The 25,723-nt window shown below is 43.9% G+C and overlaps 1 protein-coding gene across 3 annotated transcripts in view; it reads left to right on the top strand.

The window, feature by feature from the left end:
• MYO1E (myosin IE) overlaps window positions 1–25,723 on the top strand; it is a 190,320-nt gene that overhangs the window by 109,380 nt on the left and 55,217 nt on the right. For all 3 annotated transcript variants that reach the window (XM_021693805.2, XM_044918014.1, XM_044918015.1), the window contains 8 exons: window positions 2,041–2,128; window positions 5,394–5,483; window positions 10,225–10,356; window positions 12,658–12,792; window positions 14,678–14,810; window positions 20,337–20,533; window positions 23,169–23,249; window positions 23,554–23,640. In XM_021693805.2, coding sequence (XP_021549480.2) covers window positions 2,041–2,128; window positions 5,394–5,483; window positions 10,225–10,356; window positions 12,658–12,792; window positions 14,678–14,810; window positions 20,337–20,533; window positions 23,169–23,249; window positions 23,554–23,640 — 943 coding nt within the window. The remainder of the gene's footprint in view (window positions 1–2,040; window positions 2,129–5,393; window positions 5,484–10,224; window positions 10,357–12,657; window positions 12,793–14,677; window positions 14,811–20,336; window positions 20,534–23,168; window positions 23,250–23,553; window positions 23,641–25,723) is intronic.

The following is a 25,723-nucleotide window of genomic DNA, read 5'->3' as shown; positions in this document are numbered from 1 at the left end:
GAAATATATAAGTAATTATCTATCTCAAAAATTTAAACAATTAAGAGAAATCACATCCAAAGAAAAAAACCCTTCAATAAGTCAGAAATATTTCTTTTTTTAAAAGATTTATTTATTTATGGGGAAGAGAGAGAGCGTGCATGCGAGCACAGGTGGAGGGGCAGAGGGAGAGAATCTCAAGCAGACTTCACTATGAGCGTGGAGCCCAATGTGGGGCTCGATCTCACCACCCCAAGATCATGCTCTGACCCAAAATCAAGAATCAGACACTCAGCTGACTGAGCCACCCAGGAGCCCCAAGTCAGAAATAGTTCTTTTTCTTTGTTCCATTTCTATTCTTGTCCATACATTATTTTTACTTAGTTGTGATCACATTATAGATACATTGTTTTCTGCTTAAGTTGCCATTAACCTTAGCTGCAGTCTCTATCTGTATATTGCCACATTGTTTTCTAGTTATTTTAAATGTCTGTGTGATTATTGGATTGGGTGGTTGTACCTTTGCACTTTGGGATTTTACAATATTCTTGACCGTTCACATTATTTACAACATTATAAAATGGAGTTTCACTTGTCGACAAAACCTGTGCTCCATATGAGCAAGAGTACATGTTTTGACCCTGGATCTTGCACATAAATCACTTGATTACAGGGACCATTTAAATAGAGCATTTCCTCATGGAGCTGAGATATTTGCTATACCTCCTTGGGCCTGCGAGTAAGCATGTCGTCTATAAACAGTGTGCCATTTCATCCACACTTGCTGGTTTTCTTCTTGCCACCACGTCTTATGGAACTTCAGTTTGCTTTCCCTAGTCTCATGACCTGGAAGCCGGGAGCTCCGAGTACTGGGATGGTGAATGAGTCACATTGGTGGATTCAGAGCCCCTCAAAGAGTATTGTTCCCTTCTTCTTCCCTCTAATCTCTCTAATTAAATGTGTTATGTCAGGGAAATTCACCAGGTTCTGAGTTTTGCTCTGATGGTTACCTTAATCCTTTTTGTGTTTGTTTTGTTTCAAAACATCAAATTATTTCCAAATTTATTTGTTTCCTTTTGATGCTAAGGGGTCACCTGGCTTTGGATGTACCCTGAGCAGACATTTCCTCTTTTCTTGAGTAACTGAGCCATGGATAACACAAAGGCAACCAATAGAGAGATGAGAAATCTGACTGACTTGAGCATGTTGTGAGTTGAGGTCATCATCAATTCGAGGGGATTTTGAAGGAAGAACGGGTATTTTGAAGAGCAGCCTATACACTCTTAACAAAAGGGTTTCCCCAAATGCAGTGAGGCCACCAAAACGGAAGGTAGTCTTTGTTATGCAGGATGTGATTAATATTGCCTCATCATTTAATTTTAGAACTTCTAAAATGAAGTTGCTTGAACCAGTTCAGGGCACACGGTTTGAAACCTGAGAGTGCCTACGGTTTCCTTTTTTTTTTTTTTTTAATTACAGAAGTAATGTATGCGTTACTAAAAGTTTGGGAAATAATAAACTGAAAGGAGTCTTCCATGGTATCTTTCACTTTACCAGAACCTCTACCAATATTTTGTGGTAGTTCTAGTCTTTTTTTTTCAGTGTTTTTTTTTCGTACATTTTGTAATCATGTTTTCATATATAATTTTATCTGATTTATTTCACTCAATTGATTACTTCCTATGCTTTTTCCCCTAAGTTTACAATCTTCCTGTCAGTTGTAATTTCTGTATAATATTCCATCCTTCTGATATCCCATAATGTTCCTTATCATGTTCTCCATTATTGGGCATTTAGAATGCCTAATTGTCTATTCCGGACATGATCGTTATCAAGACCTTTGTCCACAAACCATGTTGATGTTGCTCATACAAGTCAGGGAGGTGACCTCATCCTGGCACGGACTTGCCTTTCTCAACCAATGCTGTGCCTTTATTACTGAATACCTTTATGATTGCTTTCTTTTTTTGTTTTTGTTTGTTTGTTTGTTTGTTTTGTCAGGGGGAGGGAACCAGTTGTAATCCACTTCATGGGTGGGTATTTTTGTCTTTCTTTCCTCAGTGGTGAAAGTGGTGCTGGAAAGACAGTGGCTGCCAAATACATCATGAGTTATGTCTCTAGAATATCTGGAGGAGGTCCCAAAGTCCAGGTGAGTTAGTGACATGACCCATTTTGAGGCCCTGTATTAAGTGAAGTGTAAAAGTCTCCATTTGCTGTTTAAAAAAAGAATTTTTTTCCCACAGAAAAGACATAGAACCAACCAACTTCTATAACCAAGAAGCTTGAAATCTCCAAAGAAATAGCATGAGATGGAGATACCTAATATAGAATGAGCTCTTAAATATCTAGCAAAGGCCAAAAAATCCCAAAAGGGAATAAATGAAGGACAACTCATAAAACATGAAACATGCCCACCCTCATGATAATAAGGTGCAAATTGAAACCTCACCAAAGAACTATTTCTTAACTGTCAGAATTGCAAAAATTTTGTAGTGTTTTAAACACTTTGTTGGTAAAAATATAGGAACATAGTTCCTCTCGTACATTACGGGTAGGAGCATGAACTAGTATACTTTTATGGAGGGTATTTCAGCAAAATCTGTCAACTCTATGTGAATACACCTGTTGATTCATCAATTCTGCTTAAGAGAATGTATCCTTTAGATGTGCTGAAATGTATGCAAAATGATACAGTTATTTGATGTGGCATTTTTTAGTAATGTAAAAGACTCGAAACAATTTGAAGGTTCATCAATCAGAGACTGGTGAAATAATTTATGGTTCATAATAGAATAGAATATTAGATAGCTGTAAAAATGAAACTTCATGTACTGATAGGTAATGATCTCCAAGATAATGATGAGTTACAAAAAGCAAGGTTCACAACATTGTGTAAAATGTGTTGCCATTTGAGGAGAATAAGAGAACGTATACCTGTATTTGTTTGGATAGGTATAACATACCTCTGGAAGGATAGATAAGAAACTAATAATGGGTTCTTCAGGGAGGGAAACTGGGAGACCGAGAGAAAGGCACATTCTCCCCTATATCCTTTTGAAACTTTTAAATTTTGAACTACGTGACTGCATTTCCAAAAATCTTAAAATAGAGTGGAGGAGGGGGCAGGGGAGAGAAAGGAAGAAGGAAAAGTTAGAGGGTAACATTAGGAAAGCAGGAACATCCAGAAAAATGAGGACAAAGGAGAGGAATACAATATGGGCCGAGAGGCAGCACGTTCGAGGGTGCAGCATGGAGAATGGTAGATACTGCTTCATCTGTCTTTAGTTTGACCCATCACGGTAGCCGCATCGGCATCAGCAGGAATGGGTGAAGCCCCCCCGCCCCCCGAAGAGCAATGGCTGATGGCGGAGGTGGGCCAGGGTCCACTGGGGGTTGCCCAGAGGCATAGGGCTTATCACTGGCACAGACCACTGGGAACAGTTTCTTACTGGTACTCATGCTCCCAGGTAGATTTCACCATAAAGATTAATTTTTTAATCTGAATCACTGGATAAGTGCAGTCATCTGTAGACTTTAAAAAGGTACATCAAAATTCTCTTCACTGTGGTTCTGTCTGCTAATTAAATGGCACTCCATCACGTTGTGTCCTTCTGGGTCCCAAAGCTTCAGGCAGCATCCAAAATTCCTTTCTCAGAGTAAAAGAGTCTTCGAGTGCCCTCTTTCATTGAATGAAAGGAAGATCTAGAGTAGCACCGGCCAGTGGAAAGATGGCACAAGTCACATACATAATTTAACATTTTCAAGCGGCTACATCTTTAAAAAGGTGAAAAGAATCATGTGAAATTAATTTTAAAAATATATTTTACTTAACTCAACATATCCCAAACATGATCATTTCAGCATATAATCAATGTCAAGAAACTAACAAGATACTTTGCATTCTTTTTTATATTAAATCTTTGAAATCTGGTGTGTAATCTACACTTAACAGCACATCTCAATTGGGACTAGCCTCCTTGCGACTCAATGCAACACATGGCTCATGGCTTCAGCATTAGACAGTGAGTGTGATTCAAGAACTTAGGTTGGTGTGGTGCTACTTGATTGTCTCTGTTCATGTGATCATACCCTATCCCTAGAAGGTTGACACGAAGACAAACTCAGGATGCTGTTTTATGGGTGGGCTGCACCTTTACCTTTATTTGTTCTTTGTCTTTTCCCCAAATGCTGACCACATGCCCCCAAATTCTGTTGGACATCTTGATGGTTGATGGATGAATGATGGATACATGCATAAGGATTCTCAGCTTAAAAGTCAATAATTAAAGAAGGGAAGAGACAAAGAAGAGCCTTTCTTTTGTTCTACCCCTTATGAGAAGCTGAGTGTTGATAAAGGGTATCAAATAGCAGATATAAAGGATTGATTGATGAAGAGCCACAAAGTCAAAATTAATTTTACAAAGAAGGCATCATTTGTATAAATCCATGAGTTTTTAAAGGAGAGTAGGCAGCTTGGAAGATGTTTCTAAGCTTTGAACTTGACCCCATGGAGGGACCACCCAGAATTTGCCTTTGGTGCCATTGCTAACAACGTACCCCAGTTAGTGAAATTCCCATTCTTGTTCCTCTTCTGACTGTTCAGGAGAATGCCGAAGGAACAACTTCGGCTGTTACATAGTTAATTAGTAGTTAGTGCGTTAATCTAGTCCTGTTTGCTACAGACCACGACCTAGTGGCCAGACTGCAGACGTTATTGTTGACTTTTCTCTTCCTGTTTTCCTATGAGGACAATGATACAGAGCTCTTGGCTTGAAATTAGTCAGTAGCTAAAGAGCACAAACCAAAGACTTGTTATTTCTGGAACATGTTTAACCATAGCATGTGAATAATTAGAACTACAAGGAATGACTCACTTGTTGAAAGACCTCTCCAACATCAACTCCTATCTGTTGAGCTGTCTTGCCCATAGAGTGTTTTGCACACTTTTCAGTCTGGCACAGAAATGGGGTGTTTGAAAACCAAATCCTTCCTCTCTAGTAGGCCAGGAATCGTTCCATACAATCCAGTGTTGGCCCTTGCTGCTCCAAACATGGCTCCACACTGGCAAAAGCAGTAGAACCAGGGAGCTGGTTAGCAGTGCAGACTCTCGGGCCCCACCTCAGACCAATGAATCTCCATCTGCATTTAAACAAGATCCCTTGGGGATTCATGAGCATGAAGGTTTGGGAAGCACAGGCACCAAGTCAAGGGAGCAGGAAGACACGAACACACAAGCAGGTTTAGGTCTGTTGCGAGAAAAGCAGAGATCTTCCAGAAACCCCAGGAACATGTAGTAGAGATTTGAGACCTCATCTTAACTGCCTTCAGAAACTGGGTCCTTAGGGAGAGTGTGGCTTCCCGTTGCGTGGTTGGTGCTTGCACCTTCCTAACCTCTGGCCTGTCTACCGTGACAGCACGTCAAGGACATTATCCTGCAGTCCAACCCGCTCCTGGAGGCCTTCGGGAACGCCAAGACCGTCCGGAACAACAACTCCAGCCGATTTGTGAGTCTCTTCCCTGTTTCAGAAAATGTCACCCGATGGGTGATGCTGATACCCCTGATTTACATCTGCTATCCCCAAGGAAATGGGAGCTTTTCACATGCCATCAGGAGGCTGCCTTTTCAATCTCTTCTTCATTTTCTATAGCTGTGTGCTGTCAGGATATCCATTTGCCCTTTCACTGAAATTATTTTTGAGCCTCGGGATAGAAGATAATTTTTGAAAACAGTTCTCAACCCAAGTTGCCTCACTAGGGAAAATAAAAATTGATAGAAGTGTCAGCTTTGGTCCTGGAGGGGTTTGCCTTGTACCTTGGCGGAAAGACCTTCTTTCCCAGGCAAATAAACAAGTTGACTAGATTTGCAGGTCTTCTTGCCTTGCTTTTGGTTCCTGGAACCTGGGCCGTGGACACGGAAGGTAGCGGACACTTCGATCCTGTATCTTGGAGAGAACTGTCCTCCTCTCTGTCATCCAGAGTGAGCCAGTTGTCTACCCACCCCTCAGAGCTCTGTGTATTTGTTTTAGACATATTCATGTAACATAATCACATCCAAAAGCAACTGGATGCAGCCCGTCAGATGGCCTCCCAACTGGTCCACTCAACCCAAGGCAATGAAAGTGTCAGCCAAATGCATTGTCATGAATGCCCACTTAGACATTTTTCTGCCTGAGTGTCTCCTCGGAGGGTGAATTAGAAAGCTGGCGAGGATGCATAGGAATATATCCCCCTTGACAAAAAGCCACATTTACAAAGAAATGAGTATTTGGCCAGTAGCTTTGATTTATGTAGATTTTATATCTTATCTCAACCCTAGATTATGTCTGGCAGTAAAACATTCAAGGAGCCATCTGTGAGGCTGATTCTGGACCATTTTAAAATAAATAGTGGGAATTCTGGAGAAAAACAATTTCTTTTTCAGCCTTCTATTTTGGAAGGAAGCTTCTATTTCCAAGAGAATTCTTACTAAGGTCTCATGCAGTGATTGTTAGATTCCCTGGTGAGTTATATTTCTCCTTATTGCCCTCACTTTCCTTGCTGTTCAATACTATTCAAACTATTCATTTGTTCACCACTCCTATTTTTCTGCTTAATGCCTGGGTTGTGTTATCTTGAAGAAGTTTCTAGGTAATGAAATACAAAAGAAAATGTGAATGAATTTTCCACTTGACCTTTTTTTCCTAATTCTTTGTCTCAGTCATATAAAATGTCTCAGTCATATAAAAATGTACTTGACCGGGGCGCCTGGGTGGCTCAGATGGTTAAGTGTCTGCCTTCAGCTCAGGTCATGATCTCAGGGTCCTGGGATCGAGCCCCGCGAGCCTGCTTCTCCCTCTCCCTCTGCTGCTCCCCCTGCTTGTGCTCTCTTGCTCTGTCAAATAAATAAATAAAATCTTTAAAAAAAAATGCACTTGACCAAATTTAACTCTCTACCTACCCATCCCCCCCTTTGCCTTCCTTAGAGAGCGAAAGAATAATTAAATCGGTATTTTGATGTTTCCAATATAAATTATTTTTTATTCTTGGACAAGGAGGATACATCAGTCATTTCTTGTAACAAAACAAAAATAGCCAGCATTTATTATTTTTCCGATTATAAAATTTCATGTAACCCTGATGGAAAGATGAGAAAGAGTGTGAGCGCATGCACACCCACATACCCATCCCCCCACACACACACAGTAATGTCTGATGGGGCATCCAAAGATGTTTCCATTAATAATGAGAGAAATGTAAATTAAAATTATATATCATTTTCTGTCTCTCAGATGAGCAAACATTAAGGAGATTTATAATACCAGAGAAAAAACACTATTGGTTGAAGCCTGACACATTCCCCTAGGAGAGCAATTTGGCATTTTTTATCAACATTTAAAATGTTCAGGGGCACCTGGGTGGCTCAGTCAGTTAAGCGCCTGACTCCTGAGCTCGGCTCAGGTCTCGATCTCAGGGTTGCGGGCTCAAGCCTTGTGTTGGGCTCCAGCGTGGAGCCTATTTAAAAAAAAAAATTTTAATGTCCATTTTCTTTGACCCAAGAATACTTTTAAGGTGTCATATCTAAGTTTCCTGTTAATAATGACTTATTTAAAAAGATATCCATAATATATTGTTAAATTAAAAAAAAATAGGTTCTAGAACAATATTTATGATATTTATAATATAATATGGTCTCATTTTTATTTTAAAAGGTACGTTATATAAAACTTAACTAAGGTGTCTGTAAATCAAAGTTTGACTATATTGTTAACAAGTGATTATTTAGTAGGAGGGAGTAGAAGGGGCATCAGGGTGGGAATATAGGTAATTTCTCTTTTTAAAATGGACATGCAGGGGCGCCTGGCTGGCTCAGTCCATAGAGCATGCAACTCTTGATCTTGGGGTTATGAGTTCGAGCCCCACACTGGGTGTAGAGATTACATAAAAAAAAAAATCTCTTAAAAAACTGGACGTGCAGTATGAATCATAAAAACTCACATAGTTCCACTTACACCAATCTTTTCAAGTTTTAAGAAATATATTATGAAATATTTCAAACACTATTTAAAAATAATACAATGAACACCAGTGTTCCAGGTACCTAGCTTAAGAAATAGAACATTACCAAGAATCAACATTTCTTTCCATTTAATTATGAAAACGCAACATCCTTTCTTCATACAAGTTCCTCTTTTCCCCCAGGCTGCTCTACAACAAAACTAAACTTTTGGTCTCTTGTTAGGAGTTTTAACTTTTATGTAACAAATTTGAATTGTTTGGAACAGTGGTTCTCCACCTTGGCCACATATAAAAATCACCCAGGCTCTTTAGAACTGCTCAGGTTTGGGTACCAGTCCCTAAAGATAGATTTACTTCTCTGGGGGCACCCGGGTGGACAGTCTTGGTTAAGCGTCTGCCTTCAACTCAGGTCATGATCCCAGGGTCCTGGGATCGAGTCCCAATCCCTGCATCGGGCTCCCTGCTCAGCGGGGCGTCTGCTCCATCTGTCGTTGCCTTGGGTCCAAGCAAGGCCCTCTTAAAGGGCTCCCACCAGTGTCGTTCTCTCTGCTCTGCTCTGCTCATGCTTTTTCTCTCTCACACTCTCTGTCTCAAATAAATAAATAAAATCTTAAAAAAAAAAGGGGGGGGGCGCCTGGGTGGCTCAGATGGTTAAATGTCTGCCTTCGGCTCAGGTCCTGATCCCAGGGTCCTGGGATCAAGCCTCACATCGGGCTCCCTGCTTGGCGGGGAACCTGCTTCTCCCTCTCCCTCAACTGTTCCCCCTACTTGTGCTCGCTCGCTCTGTCAAATAAATAAATAAAATCTTTAAAAAAAAAAAAAGGGCTCCCCAGGTCTTTGCAACAGGGCAGCCAAGGTTTCGAAACCATTCTGGAAGGGCTTGAGAGTTTGTCATTTACTACATCTGCCATTCCTGGATTTGATGTCCTGTTTGGTTTCATTCCCATCCCCAGATTGTTGGGGAATGGTTAGGGGGTACACATGGACAGACACTGATTTATTCCCTCCAAAACGTGCCAAAAGGAAAAGATGGTGAAGGAATAGTCATCTTAGTAGGAAGCATGGGGAATCTTGTTCAGCAACCATTTCTCAGGAAGCACTGCAATTTGGGATAACATGGTTTGTGGTCCTTCTCTCTCTGGTGCTTCTAGGTGTTTTGGGGCTTATTTGGGGGAAGGGGGAAGAGTCATCAGAATGAGACACATAGACAATTAGAGGGTGGCCTTCTTTTGTAGCCTTTCTTATACTTGGAATCTGCAGTTGACTTAGCAGGAGGAACACAGCAGGTAGTGGGTGCTGTAGGCAGCAGGAAAAACACGAAATGGGCTTTTCTTGTCCTTAATGAGTTTATGGTTCTAGTCCCAGACTTGCGGCCTGGCAGGAACCAGCCCTGAAATGGGTGGATTTCATCAGTGTACACATTTTAAAAATATTTAATATTTTAAAATATTAAAATTTAAAAATGTGAAATGCAGTTAGGCTGGGCATGCTCCACCAGTTTGAACCCAGGCCGTCACTCCCTAACACCCACATTCTCATCTTTTCCTTCGTCTACATTTACACTCCTGGCCCTTTCCGAGGACAGGAGAGCAACCAGACTCTAGCGAGAAAATGTCATTTCCTTAACAATCTAGACACCTTTCCAGCTAAATCCCAAGGCTTTATTCTCCTTTGTTCCTTCTGAGTAGTAATTTAAAAGGAAATAATTAACTACGACAGTAACAAAACTCTCCACACCCACAACTAGCTGGAAAGAACATTGTTTATAATCAAGTGTTTTTACTTTATGTAAGAACGCTAGATGATCCAGAGGTAAAAGGGGTGCCTGTTGCTCAAAGCCATGAAAATACATCTGGCAGAGGGAACATTTGTTCTCCCTGAAAGAGGCTGATGGAGTTCGTTCTTGCTAGATCAAGGGAACCTTGAGATTTTCTGTCCCATTCTTTACAGCTTCCGGCTTAGCAGGCAAGCACCCACTGGGGGGAAATGGGCAAGGAATACAGCATATCCTTATTTAGTCGGGCTGGAAAGATAGATTCTGTCTCTCAATTCAGAATCGTGTGACTGGACAAAAGCCCTGGTTATTGTCTGATAGGAAGAAGTGAGGAAGTCTTGATCAGAACTGGGAATAATTCAGAATGTACCTTTCATTAATGAATTTCCTTGAATTATATGCTGTATTCAAAGCCTGTTTGGAACATCACGTTTCTGTTCACCAACCATTGAAGGAAATCCCTAACTTTCTTGCAGGGAAAATACTTTGAAATCCAGTTCAGTCCAGGTGGGGAACCAGATGGTGGAAAGATCTCCAACTTCCTTCTGGAAAAATCCAGGGTGGTGATGAGGAACCCCGGAGAGCGGAGTTTTCACATATTTTACCAGGTTTTCCTTTATATTTTTTCTTTCCTATTTCCTTATTCCTTCTCCACATTAAAAAAAAATTGGGGGGGGCACCTGGGTGGCTCAGTTGGTTGGGCGACTGCCTTTGGCTCAGGTCATGATCCTGGAGTCCCTGGATCGAGTCCCGCATCAGGCTCCCTGCTTGGTGGGGAGTCTGCTTCTCCCTCTGACCCTCCCCCTCTCTCATGGGCTCTCTCTCTCTCTCTCATTCTCCCTCTCTCAAATAAATAAATAAAATCTTTAAAAAAAAAATTTTTTTTCCTCTCAGCTCTCAGGTTTAGGCAATCTAGTCTGCCAAGCCAAGGAATATTTATTACTATAGTATGTACAAGTCAATGTGCAAAAAATTGGGAGGATGTCCCTACCTGCGAGGAGAGTACGTAATCAAGAAGTGTTAGTATAACTTCAGAACAAAACTAGGAGTGCTTGATTCTTTGCCAGGCAGAAGTCCACGTGGGGAGGTGTGGCTGGGAGGGTGAGGAGAGGTACGGAGGGCGCGCAGGGGAACGAGGTGGGGAGGCTGCTCTGGCAAGTCAGGTGGACCGGCTGGCAAGGGTGGAAGTCTCCCGAAGGGGAGCTCAGAGGAAAGGCTAGAGGTGGGCTAAGGATCTTTAATCCCCGGTCAGGAAGGTCTGACCTGGACATGCAGAAGCCATGGAGAGTGCGGCCAGAGCACTGTGCAGGTTGCTCTTAGATTATGTCCCAAGGCTTCGAGTATCCTTGGATTCGCCTACGTTTTAAAATCTTTTTAAGTACTTAAGAAATCTAATGATACCAAAACAATTTCTTTATGTATGAGTTTATGTATTAGCATTTCATGTATCAGGGGTACACGTCAGATTTTCTTTGAAGAAAGGCCTACAGTTGTTTTTTGTGTTAATTTTGTTATGGTTTGAAGATCATTGGATTAGAAGGAAATTAAAAGCTGTGTCGGGAGCTCATACAGTCTTTTCAGTTAGATAGCTATCTCAGATGATGGCAAATCATTCGTGCAGGTGGCTAGCTAGCGCGTGATGAGGAAGTTTATTCTGGGGCTTGGAGAAGTTCAGAGTCAAGGAAAAGCTTACGGCCAAGAGCAGCATGTGTCTGCTGGCAGAAGAGGGTTGAGAAGGGGGGAGCGGTTTGAAGATGCAAATGAGAGGCTGTGTGATGCGGATGGGGAGGAAACACAGAAGGAGGAAAATAGGAAGGGGGTGGCACAAAGAATTTTTTTAAAAAAGATTATTTATGTATTTATTTATTTGACAGATAGCCAGAGCACAAACACAAGCAGGGGAAGTGGGAGAGGGAGAAGCAGGCTTCCCGCCGAGCAGGGAGCCCGATGTGGGGCTCGATCCCAGGTCCCTGGGATCGTGACCTGAGCCGAAGGCAGACGCTTAATGACTGAGCCACCCAGGCGCCCCAGCACAAAGATATTTTGAAGAGGCAGAAGAAAGCTAAGGGACCCTGATGTCATGGGTGACCTAGAACTTCTCTGTAATGGAGATGACGTTCCCTCTTTGCGGGGCATGGAGCTGAGATGACGTGAGGAACTTGACCGAGATGGAGAAGTGTGGCTAGGCCCTCTCTTTCCCTAAATCCCTCCGGGCTGGAGCAGGCAGAGCCAGCTCGCAAGGGCTGTGTGCATCCCTTCCAAGCACTTTTTCCTTCGGGGCTATTTTCTTAGTAGTCTGAAATCAGTCGTGGTAGGAGTATTTACACCACGACAGTAAGCAAACACTACAAATCCATTTTTCTCCCCGTGAGTTGATGGTTGAATATCTTTCTAGCACACCACCGGTGGGAGCCCTTTAAGAGGGCCTTGCTTGGACCAAAGGCAAACATCAGAGCGGGCACAGAAAGCCGCGGGACAGTCCATTGGGTAGGAGGTTTCAGAATGCCGGAGCGCGGGACCTGGGGCTGCTGTTCCACAAGCATCCGTGGGGAGAAGCGCGAGGGGCAGCTGCACGTCATAAAGCCCTAAGCAAGTTGAGCAGAAACGAAGTAATATAACCTGGCTTGTTTTCCACTCCTCTGAGGGCTCTCACCCACACAGCACTGCAGTTCTCCTCATTGGACGAGGGGAAAGTCTCAGCTCGTGTAGGTCTTACCAGAGTTCAGAACTCGAATTTGCAGAGATGATCCAGGGCTACCACCAGCAGAGCAGCTATCCTGAAGCCCATATTTTGGAGACGAGGAGCACCCATCATTTCAGAAGGCAGGGTCAGAACGTGCTCATCACCTGGGCCCCGGCGTGGGGCCTCAGCTTGGTGGGCACACCACACCCCGCTTCCTTTTGTCCAGCTCATCGAGGGCGCCTCTGCAGAGCAGAAGCACAGCCTCGGCATCACCAGCATGGACTATTACTACTACCTGAGCCTCTCTGGGTCCTACAAGGTGGACGACATCGACGACAGGCGGGAGTTTCAAGAAACACTGGTAAGTGCTGGCTCAGGGCCAGGCAGGAGGGGCTCTGCAGCGCCAAAAGGGCAGGGAGGGTTAAGAGCGAAGAGCCGTGGGAAATTTCCACCTCATTCTGCTGCAAGCTCTCCATTTCCTTAAACCTGTGTGTAAGCACTCTTCAAGAGCCGTGCGCCCAGCTGCCTGAGGACCATCGAATGAGTTGAAATGGGTAAAGAAGTGAATGCCTCATCCCCCACCCCGCAGGGTCTCTGATTAACAGGTGAACACTGTTGTAGGTAATACATTTACCATCCCGGTTTGCCTAGAGCTTATGCAACTCCTGAGCTGTTTCCTCAGAAAGGTGAAGCGAAGACCGCCCTTCTCATCTTTTCCAACACCTCCAAGTGCATTCCCTTTACCTCCACACTGAATGGGCAGAGGCAGCCCTCGTCCCCATGCCCTTCCCGCAGTGTGCATGTTATGGGACCAAGTGTCAACCCCGGAACATTATTGAGGGGTCACATCTTCAGGGAAACAACTCAGTAAGTCAATTTAGAACTTTCTTGGACTGTTCACCCATTTAGCCTCAAAGAACTGCATCACCCTCTGCCTTTTGAGTCAGCTTCGGGCCAGGCCCAACCCTCAGCCCAGACCCAGAAGCGAGGCGGGGACCCTGACAGGGCAAGCGGGGGTGCGGTTTGAGGGGAGCTGACCTGCTTGGTGGGGGGGCAGGCTGCTCAGGCAGACTGTATCCTGGGTGCAGGAAAGAAGACAGCACCAAGGGGCCACATGGCCTCAAGGGAGCAGGGAGAAGAAATGCAGATGGGGGGCCTGCATTGGTCCTAGCATGTGGTGCTCTTAGGATTCAGATAAATAAGTCTCGGCGTGTCAGCTGGTTTTACTGAAGTTAACGGGCCTCAGAAACAAGACTTTCCTATTGACGCTTTCATTTCATTTGCTGGAGAGTTTTAATCAAGATCCTTTCTCAAGTACAATCTATTTTTGCCCTCCTGATGTGGCAGAAGATCTCCAAAGTCCCCTTGGAGTAACTGGAAAGGGGGCATCCGTGCCCCTGGAGGGAGGGGGGTGGCAGAGAGGACACCCACAGGGCACAGGGACAGGGTGCTGACTGTGGGTATCCTGCTGCTCCCTCTGTGTATCTCTGCTCCTGGAGATCTCCTGCCGGGGGATTGGGTGCTGGATCTAAAGACAGAACTGCCTTCCCAGTGTGCCCCTGGCACTTGAGAAGAGTGGGTGAGTGCATTGGGCAGCCTTCCAGCTGCCACTGCCAGCTGAGTCCCATGTGGCCGCACAACTCAATCTAAGCTTTGGCTTCTTTTTTTTAATTTTTTATTTTTATTAACATAATTATTATTTGTTTCAGGGGTACAGGTCTGTGATTCATCAGTCTTACACGATACACAGTGCTCCCCACAACACATACCCTCCCCAGTGTCCATCACCCAGCCACCTCATCCCACCCAGCCCCCTCCACTCCAGCAGCCCTCAGTTTGTTTCCTGAGATTAAGAGTCTCTTATGGTTTGTCTCCCTCTCTGGTTCCGTCTTGTTTCATTTTTCCCTCCCTTCCCCTATGATCCTCTGTCTTGTTTCTCAAATGCCTCGTATCAGTGAGATCATATGATACTTATCTTTCTCTGATTAACTTATTTCGCTTAGCATAATACCCTCTAGTTCCATCCACATCCTTGCAAAAGGCAAGATTTCAATTTTTTGATGGCTGCATAATATTCCATCGTGTATATATACACACCACATCTTCTTTATCCGTTCATCTGTTGATGGACATCTGGGCTCTTTCCATAGTTTGGCTACTGTGGACGTTTAAGCTTTGGCTTCTTTATTATGTGCTTAGCAAGCTGGCGGCTGACCCACCTGGATGATTTCTCTTTTCTCCTCCAGCACGCGATGAACGTGATCGGGATCTTCGCGGAGGAGCAGATGCTGGTGCTGCAGATCGTGGCGGGCGTCCTCCACCTGGGGAACATCAGCTTCAAGGAAGTTGGCAATTACGCGGCCGTGGAGAGTGAGGAGTGTGAGTAGCTCTGGCGCACGGCGGGTGAATGCAGGTGAACAATCGGTTGGCGCCGCCGCAGGTAACCGGCCGATGTCCTTTGCTAGGGTCTCAGCCAGGGATTTGGGGAAGTCTTGTGTCCTTTTGGGGCAGAACAAATGGCTTTCAGAGAGTCCGGGCCTCTCCTGTTCACCTGCTCTCCTCACCACATCCCACACCAGTAGACCATTCATGAGATTGTCTCAGTTTCAATTTACCATCAACCTTGGGGGAGTCTGGCCGAATTTCACACCTAGGTTTAAAAATAAAGTGATACTTTAATGAAGATGAGAGTAATAGCCAAATAACTCCAAAGATTGGTCTCCTAAGAAAAATCTCTGTACGTGACCTGTAGGGCCTCCACTCACCTCACGGTCCTGAAGAGCAGCTGATTGTGTTTATGTCAGTATGGAAAGCTCGCAGATGGAGCTTATCTGGGGGCTGGTTTAGATTGGATTCTGAAAACAGAAACGAATGGGCACTGGCTGTTGTGTTGATATTGCTGGTGATCACCTTTCATGGTCACCTCTGTAATAGAGCCTGAAGATGGAAGGATCATGTTTGCTCTTGGGGAAGAAATCGGTCGTTCTTGCAGACACGTTGTTGGTTTGTGTGGCAACTTTAGCCTCTGAGGCATCGGATGGCTTTCCAGGCTGCTCTCAACCCACACAGCCTTTAACCACCCAGGAAGACATTTCTTCCTTTCTCAGCATTCTTCCAGAATGATAAATTTAGATGCTTAGTAATAAATAGTATCCCACTCATTGCTGACAATGCAGGGAGGCTATTTCCATTCCAAATAAGGTTCTTTTTTTTATATTTTTGTTTTCTTTTGTGATAAAAGAGGGAAGTTCTGCTAACTTCTGATGTCTATCTGATACAGAGAAAGATGAATTATGTTGACCAGGGAAGTGAGTGGTGGGGGAAAACAATAAATATACATGGTGTGCATAAAGTCTAGAAACAGGACCTAATAATAATCACTGTTTCTAGACTTATGTACAGTTTCCTTCACATTTAACAAATGCACGTATGTATCCAGGAGGGTCATTAACACTTGTCCTTTTTAACACTGACAGTGTGGGTTTCTTGGTGGTTGCTCTGGAAGCAGAATGAATTTCTCTTGCCTTCTTGGATAGTACAATCTTTTATTGCCTCTTTATGCTGGAGAACAAAACAACTCTGACACAGCAAGCCTTCCCCCATATGCTTGAGCCAAGAAGTGGTTCATTGCACATCGATGCCTGGAGGAAGTAGCCTCCTCAGCCAACTGGGTAAGGCCCAGGATTGGCAACTGCCTTGCAATGCCTTGATTGGAGTGGTGGAGACAAGGTGAGGCTGTGCTTGAGACTAAAGAGAGCTAGCAAAGAGTTGGACCCTCCTTCTGAGGATTTCTTTCCTGCTCACTTGGTATACCTTAACATGAGTCATTACCTTAGCAGAGTGTCCCCCTTTGCTTGTCGCCTTGTTCCCTTCCCCAGAGGGCACCAGGGTTTCCGGTAATATGTGTTCCTGAGCCGCGATGCTCATCCATTCTTTTTTCTCACTTTTGTGCGTAAATGGGGGCATAACACATCATGTTCTACAGTTGCTTTTTCACTTCACATTATGTCTTGAAGATTATTCTATTCATTAAGAGCTTCATCCCTTTTTAGCTACACAGTATGCCATTGCTTGGCTATGTGTACTTTTACTGAACCCATCATCTCTTGGTGGATATCAGGGTGGAACCTCTGAGATTACAACACTGAACACACTAAAATGAATAACGTGGTTTGTGTCATCTTTCTCATGTTTGAGTATATCCCATGGAATAAATTTTTATTTTTTAACCATTTTATTTATTTGACAGAGAGCACGAGCACATGCACAAGCAGGGGGAGCGGCAGGCAGAGGGAGAGGGAAGCAAACTCCCCGCTGAGCAGGGAGCCCGACACGGGGCTCGGGCTCGATCCCAGGACCCCGGGATCATGACCTGAGCCGAAGGCAGACGCTTAACCGATTGAGCCACCCGGGTGCCTCCTGTAGAATAAATTTTTAGAGGGAAGTGTTCGCCCATGTTTTTATAAGAGAAGAAAGCAGACTTCCTCTAGCTATTGTAGAAAAAGATGGTAAGAGTCCATCACAGCTGACCTAATAAAGCACAACAGCCCTCAGTGACAACAGATTGTGTTATTGACCCGACCTTAGACTGCTGGAGTTGTAGGATTTCCTGAGACAAACCTGTACATTGCTTAGAAGGCAAACAAACTTCAGCTTAAGCATGTGTGTATTCCCCATAGTCACTACAGTAAGATGACCTACTTTTGGAAACAAGTCTTGCTCCAAAGACATTAACCTGTGAATGTTGTTGAAGGGAAAAAAAATACAAAAATACAAAAATAGCAATGGAAAGTATGAGTGACGATGCCCATCTTTTTTGCGGTGTGACTGATGGATTAGAGAACACGGAACCTCAACACTGAAGACAGCCCACGTTTACCTTGCCATTTCTTTTAGATTTGTCAAACAGCATTTTGTTTTTGCTACATCTTTTTAGTTTATCTCCTCTGTACTTCAGATGCACCCAGAAAAAATTAATCCAACTTTGCTTTACACTTCAATGCAATGACAGAAATCTGTTATCATCATCAAAATGTGTTGCAACATTATTTTCTAGCAGGTTCTTTTATGTTCTGCGTAACTCTGATTAACGATACCAGAGTTATAGCAGCATTTTGAAATTAATGCCTCCTCCCTCCCTTGCTCCCTCCCCACAGCCTCCAAGCTTATGTACTGACGTCCTTCTCCAGCCACACCTGTACATGCCCTCATGGAAGGTCACAGCCTGAAGGAAGTCAGTATGAGCAGCCCTATAATTTCAGCACCAGGGCCACCACTGAAGAAAATACAGGGCCCTAAAAGCTTGTACTTGAAAAACATGGCATGGATTTTTTTTTTTCCCAAGCGAGTACTAGATTTCCTCTCTAAACTTTTTAGGGGTCTCCCTAAGCTTGTGGCTCTGATTCTTGGCCAGATTCCATGTTTTGTTTTTCAAGCGCTGGTCCTTCACTCCCGACCTCTTCTATAGAAGCTATGGGGGACTCAGACATTAGTATGTTTCTTTTTCAGTCTTAGATAAGGACCCAAGGACCTAGCCCTTTGTGTTGTATTTCTTTAGTTATGGTCAGAAAGATAATGGCATAAACAGTTTTACAAAATATTTTATTTTCATTTATTTATTTTTAAAGATTTTATTTATTTGACAGAGACACAGTGAGAGAGGGAACACAAGTAGGGGGAGTGGGAGAAGGAGAAGCAGGCTCCCCACTGAGCAGGGAGCCCAGTGCGGGGCTCGATCCCAGGACCCTGGGATCATGACCTGAGCTGAGGGCAGACACTTAACGACTGAGCCACCCTGGTGCCCCATTTTTACCAAATATTTTAACTGTGTCCCTATTTTAGCATGATCAGGGGCTTGGGAGACGCCCATGTTTTATAAAACAGACAAATGGAGGCTAATTATTCATCGTATCAAGGCATTTACTGTGTAGTTACCGTGAACAGTGAGGGGCCCTCGTGAATTTACTCTAAACCCTTGGTAATAATATCTACTGTTATCAAGTGAGACATGTATGTATCTGACTAACTGCCTAGTGGTGGTGGTAATAACCAACATCATAGCTTCCCCTTAGTAAAGACCTCTTACATGTCAGACACTTTGGTAAATGTCTCTTGATTCTCCCAACAACCATGCATGTGTCTAGTCTGCCTTATGGGCATCTTACGTCCTTGTCCTGTGCAAAGCTTAAGTTTCAGTTTAGTGGAAGACCCATCCAGATTCCTAAACATATGTGTTAACATGAAAACCAAACTAAAGGAATTGGCCATTGGCAAATGAGTGCCTTGATTTTGTTCACATGCCCTTTGTAAAAGGAAGCACTTACACAAGGCAGAGCATTTCGGTAGAACACGAGCATAGATAATAAATACCTTGCTCTGGCAATATACTTCTGCAAAATGCATTCACTGACTTAATCTCGTTGGAAGGGATCTACTGAGAAATGTCAGCCTGTTCAGTCTAACACCATCTGTGAAATTCAGATTATTCTTTATTGGGAGGCTTGTGATTTTTGAGCCTTATCATAAAGTCTTTAACAAAATCCTTTTATCAGAAACTTTTGATACAGTTTTATGCAGAAAAAAGAAGACTCCTATCCCAAGTTTAGAGTTTGGATTTGTGTCCATGAAAATCTTTCATTCATACTACAAAAAATCTGAGCATTCTTTCATGACCCAGAATGGTGTCACTTATTCATATTAGAGTGTTTGGAGCAGAAATCAAGAAAATCCATCTATATCACTGGCCCTCCTCTTGGCAAGCTTCATGGCCTGAATAAGTTACTAAGCCATCTATTCAGCTCTTCTCTTCGAAGACCAAAGCCATGTTACTACGTGTCCTTAGGATGGCTTGGGTGTGCTGTGGGATGAATAGCACCAATGCCCTCCATGTCGCTCCATCTGCCTCTCCCAGAGACCTCTCGTAAATCACACCCCCCCACCCACCCAGAAGCCATTCAGGCCCCCTTTGACTCTAGCCTAAATTTCTCCTACCATGCAAGGACCTCCACTGTCAGGGTTCTCCCTAACCTTGTAACCGCCTACCTTTCCACCGTGGCCAATGCTGGTCCACTTCCTGCCCTTTACCGTGTCTCCTACCCTGCTACCTCCACCCCTGGGCACATCCCACCGCACTCCCCTCTTCCCTCTTCTTCTGCATCTGTACAAATCCTGTTCATCCTTTCAGGCCCCACCCGAATCCCACATCTTCCTCGATTACCCCAGCAAGTCATAATACCTTCCTGTTCTAAATTCCTCCAGGACCTTATTTTCTCCCTGTATCACATACTCGGCTTTTAGTAGGCTTCTTAATTTGGTAAGCTGTCCATGCCTCATCTAGACTCTCTCCAAGATTTCTTAACATTTTGTGTTCTGTCCTCTCTAGTAAACCTACATGTGGTAAGCACTCAAGAAATAGGTGATTATTATGATATTGTCATTATTACTTTCCTGATACCAGGTGTTTCAACATCTTTGGGAAAGATGCTATGAAAACACCGTACCAGAAAGGAAGAAAACAATTTTTGGAGCCAAAGAAGTGACTCTTGATTTAGTTCCTTCCGGGCTTCCTTGCTGCAAGCTTGGAGAGATGTCCATTTTAGGCATGTAGCTGTGATCTCAGCAGGGGGATTGGTTCCCCGTCCTTCCTGGATAACTGATTTGTATTATTGGAAGTCTCAGCCGTCATAGGAATTGACTCATGTAATAGAACAATTGAGAAAAAGTGGATGGGTGTGTGTGAGACTGCTGGTACGCAGTCTTGACTAGAGTGAAAGTTTTTGGGGGCCCAGTGACGGTGTCTTGTGTCTTGTAGGTGCACATGCACATACACAAAAGTGCCTCCGCGTGTTTACGAAGTGAATTGTTAAAATTCTGAAAGACAATCATGTTTTATTTTGTTTTCTATAGTTTTGGCTTTTCCTGCATATCTTCTGGGGATAAACCAGGACAGGTTGAAAGAAAAGCTCACAAGCCGGCAGATGGATAGCAAGTGGGGAGGCAAGTCGGAGTCCATCCACGTGACGCTCAACGTGGAGCAGGCCTGTTACACCAGGGACGCCCTCGCCAAGGCTCTGCACGCCCGAGTCTTTGACTTCTTGGTAGATGTAAGTAAACACAACGTTGGTGGCGTTTCACGTCTCAGCTCTAAAGAGTAAAACCACTAAGGGCTTTGTTTTCATATTTTGGCCTGTTCCTTATAACCGTTAGCTTACTCCTCCACTTTTTATCCTCTCACCCTGGGATTATTGAATCCCACTTTTGCTTCTAGAATTGTCCAGCAAGACATTAATATGGTAACAGCTTCTTACGAACAAAGTATTTAGTAAAGCCAGAACTACAGAACAGAAAAGGGGAAGACCCGTGGTCATGAAACTTGGTTGACTCTTGAGCCTAAAGCTTTAGAATACTGTATTTGTCATGTATTGCTGTGTTACAAATTAACCCTGAATTTAGTGGCTTAAGCCAGTAAGCATTTATTCTGTCACAGTTTCTGCAAGTGACTTAGCTTGGTGGTTCTGACGTAGGGTTGAGGCCGAAGTCCAGATGATGATTGTAGCTACAGTCACCTGAAGGCTTGACTAGGCTTGGAAGATCTCGTTCTAAGATGGTGCGCTTATATGGCTTTAGGCAGGACACCTCTGATCCCTGCTGCATGAGCCTTCTTTTGGGCTGTTTGAATGTCCTCACAACATGGCAGTTGGTTTCCCGTAGAGGGAGTGATCTAAGAGAGAGAACACGGAAGAAGCCACAAAGCTTTTAATTTGTAAGCTTAGACTCGAATATTGACACTCTGCCATATTCTGTTCGTTAGAAGCAAGTTACTAAGGACAGCCCACCGTTAAGGGGAGGAGAATTAGGTTCTACCTTTTGAAGGGAAGAGTATCAAAGAGTTTTTGGATATATTTTAAAACTACCATAGTCTGTTTATATGATGGCATAAGGATATATATACACATATATATGTATACCACGCATAGACTCTGAAAATTAGTCTTTCAGCCATATGGAACTGCCAGGGACAGCATGTGCTAATCACTGTAGCCTCTGAATGGTAGAATAAAATAGCAAACATTTCTACAGCCCTTACTATGTGCCAGATGCCATTCTAAGTATTTTAGGACAAAACAGTGCGAGTCTTCCCACAACCACGTGACTCAGGCATTATTATCCCGGTTTTACAGATAACTTAGGTATGGAGAGGCTAAGGAACTTAGCCAAAGTCACACTACCATTAAGTGATAAATCTAGGAATCACACCCAGGTACTTTGGCCGTGTTCTGGCTCTTCTACTCCTCTGCCTTTTATACGTTCAAGCTAGAAAGAACCGTAGGGGGACCCTAGGGCGAGAAGAGCAGCATGGCCATTTGCTCCAAAACATCTGTGTGAATCCTGGCAACAACATCTATCAGGCTTAAAGTGTGGTTAGGTGTGGTTAGGGTTGAGTAGGGCAGGGCAGGGCAGGGCAGGATAGGGTAATTATTTTGTGTACTTTCTGTGGAAGGTCAGGGTCATACTAAACATTAGTCATCCTTTTAACTTGTCCAGACTCCTCGTTTTACTGACAAGGGAATCTTAAGCCTAGGGATTGGTGGATTTGCCCGAGGCCGTTCAGCAAGAGAGTGATGCAGAGTTGACAGTAGAACCCATGACTCTCATCTCTTTGTTTCCCGTCCCGTGCCTTCCAGTGCTGGGGTTCCTACCTTGCTTTCTTTTTGCCTGCCCTTAATTTTTCGTGTGGTAAAAGCAGATGGACGCCCCATGTAACCAGAGCTAACATTTCCTGGGCACTGAGCAAGAGCCAAGCACTGGGCTGAGGGCTGTGTGTCATGACGCATTAGCTCACAAAAGAGGCCACGTCATTCTCTTGGCCTGGAAAACACCTCTGGTGCTTCCACATTCATCCGGGTGTTCACCATCTCTGGGAACTTTTCTCCTCTGTCCCTGCATGCCCCGCCTGCCTTCCTGAGGCCCCTGGTGGAACCCACACCAACCCTCTCGAGTTAGGTCTGGCCATTGGCTTGCATGTCCCTTCTCACAGTGATCCAGAACACAGACATGGTAGACGTTGTGCCATTCCATGGAACCCCAGACCCTGCCTCTGGCCCAGGGCAGCCTTGGGGATTCTAATGTCACTGTTGTTGGCAAAATCATAGTGAGGATTCAGTGAAACACATGGAAAGCGCTGAGCAAAGCCGGGCACCGGTGAATGGTAAATACACGGAGGCTGCTTATATTCTCATGACTTTCATAATAATGATTGGTATTATTATCCGTAGCCGGCTCACCCTCTCTCTAAGCTCCTAGCACCAGACATTGTCGTCAACGTTGATATCCCTCCCAGCTGTGTTGGGGGCAATACATGGCTACTGAACGGGGTCAGTGGAAATAATATTTATGGATGTTGTCTTATTGGTTCTTTATACGAAGTAGGTTTTACTTCAGTCATCCGAGATGACATTTTCTTCCAATTCTTCAGACTTCCTGAGGAAAAACTAACTGCCGGAAGTTAATGGCTTTCATCGTTAAGCAATAGTAGCTTTTTCGGATCCTGGTGGCTTCCCAGAGTACTTGACCTTGCAGCAAGCCTTTTTTTTGAAGCTGCAAGTCACCTCTCTTCTTGTCATCCTCTGTTTCCAGCCCTCAGTAGCATTTGCTGGGGACAGTACCTTTCCCTTTCCCCACGTGTGCCCCTTTCTGAGAGGAAATGAGTTGATTGCCATGCTGGTTACTTTCTCCTAGTCCATCAACAAAGCAATGGAGAAGGACCATGAAGAATACAACATTGGCGTCCTGGACATCTATGGCTTTGAAATATTCCAGGTAAGGCCAGTTTGGACGAGTGGGGCTGTGGGAGGGTGGTGCATTTCATCTGGCTTGAAAGAAACAATTCTAGGTAATGGGGAAAAAACCCACTACAGTTCCTTTTTGCCTCTGTTTAAGTTGTTCGTGTACCTTTACTAAATTAGTTTCTCCTAAATATAAACTATGTCGCTGTCTACCGATGCCTCCAACATTTCTGTTAAGGCTTCTCACATTGAAACATTTCATTTAACCGCTTAAGAAATGACTTTATAATGATTTCACAGAAACAATTACATGCAAGTAACTTTTTTTTCCCTCTCAGAAAAATGGCTTTGAACAGTTCTGTATCAATTTTGTCAATGAAAAATTACAGCAGATTTTTATTGAGCTGACATTAAAGGCAGAACAGGTAAGCAGTCCCTCTTCTTTCCTCCTGTGTTATTTCCAGTGTGTTTTGTTTAAAAGATATGAAAGTCTCTCTTTCGGTACTAGATTCAAGTTTTAGTCTTGTATTAGGAAATACACTTAATAAAGTCAGGCAGAAAAACCATATGCCGTTGTGACATTTTAGTCTATGAAATGTAAACACCATCTGCTACAGTTTCTTTCTCCTTTAAGCAAGTGATGTTTTGAAGTTGGACTTATTACTGGCTGCTTTTACTACTCTGACTCATTGACCAAGTGGAAAATGGAAACCTAGTTCCAACCCCAATTGTCGATGGCATGGACTGTGTTCCAGAGGAAAAACTTGGGTTTTCTCAGATTTGCTCTACTCCCAGTCTTCCTTAAAAATCAATGTGTCTTTAACAAAGCTCATAGTTTTCATTCTGACTTGAAGTAACATGCCTTGGTTATAGTTTCTCCTCAAAGTTCAGGGCAGGTTCCCTTTGATTCTGGGTTCCGTGTTGTTTTGGATTCCTAGGGTTGCTGTCGCAACGTACCACCAACTGAGTGGCTTAAAACAACAGAAATGTCTTCTCTCGCAGTTCAGGAGGCCAGAGTCTGAAACCAAAGTGTTCCTAGGGCCACATGCCTTCCTGGCCTCTTCCAGCTTCTGAGGCTCCTGGTGGTCTTTGTTCTGTGTCAGTGTAACTCCAGGCTCTGCCTCTCCCTTCACATGGCCTTTCCTCTCTGTGTGTCTCTCTGTGCCCAAATCTCCCTCTTCTTTCTCTTATAAAGACACCAGTCATTGGATTAAGGGATCACCCTAAATCCAGGATGATTTCATTTACAAGATCCTTAGCTTAACTATATCTCAAAGATCCTATTTCCAAACCTTCCATTTCGAAGTTCTAGGACATGAAATCTTGGGGGACACATGCAACCCACTATACATGTGAAAGGCTATTTGGGGGACATTAAGTCATGGAAGTATTCGTGCCTCTGCCTGGGAATCCCAGTGAGCAACGGTTTCCACATAAATCTCTGCCCTGGTGTTCGAGCCTTCCATCCCGTCAGAGCAGGGTAAAGGGTGGTAGGGACTGAGACGGGATGATGTAGGCAGAGCCTAGGTCATATAGGAATGTTGTCCAGCGTGGCAAAAGCTTCACATTTTGTAGGAAGTATGATGGGAAACCCTGGGGGAATTTTGAGCAGAGCATGACATGGTCTGATTTGTGCTTTTGAAAAGGTTATTCAGGCTCTATAGACCTATGGAGTGGGCTGAGGGGAAGACAAACAGGAATAGGAAGTTTAAAAACCAGTTAGGAGACTGGGCAAGAAATGGTGGGGGTGTAGACAATGATGGTACCATTAGAGGTAGTAACACTGTGAGAGGTGGTCAGATTCAGCTTGTGTTTTGGAAAGTGAGTCAGCATGACTTGCTCAAAATAATTAGCAAGGAGCCAAGAAGGAAAGAGGAATTAAAGATGATTGCTCCCTTTGTAGCTTGAATCACAGGGCCAATGGTGAGGCGATTTGCTGAAGAGTGAGATTAGGAGAGTTGGTTGGCGAAATGCAGAATCAGATCTCCAGTGAACAAGTTCCATCTGTAAGGCCTGTGACACGTCTGCACAGAGACTCTAATGTATGAAATGTGCATGACCCTGGAACTCAGCGGGGAGGTCTAGACTAGAGAAATGAATTCGGGGGTCATTAGCCTGCAGGTTCTGTTTAAAACCATGGGATTGATTGAAATCCCCTAGAGAAGCAGGGCTGAGAATATAGGAAGGCTGGAAGATTGAGTCCAGAGACTCCATCAGGTGAAGATCTGGAACGAAGTTGACAAAGCAAGACCGGTGAGGAAGGAAGGAAACCAGGAGAACGTGGTGGTGGTCATCAAGTTAAATGAGCAACTGGCCTGAGTGAGGGGCCTTCCCTTTGGGTGCCTCGAGGCTAATCTGTACTGCTGTCCTTACATTAAATTCAAAGAGATGATTTTGTAACTGGACCTGTAGGGTAACCATATTAAATTGCCATCGTTTGTATATCAAAAATGATTGTGTGGTAACGAATTTCATAGGGTTCAAACTAAAAATTACCAAGCATGAGGC

This window comes from Neomonachus schauinslandi, chromosome 9 (genome assembly GCF_002201575.2).
Source record: "Neomonachus schauinslandi chromosome 9, ASM220157v2, whole genome shotgun sequence".
NCBI lineage: Eukaryota > Metazoa > Chordata > Mammalia > Carnivora > Phocidae > Neomonachus > Neomonachus schauinslandi.
This window is presented reverse-complemented; position numbering and strand designations above follow the sequence as displayed.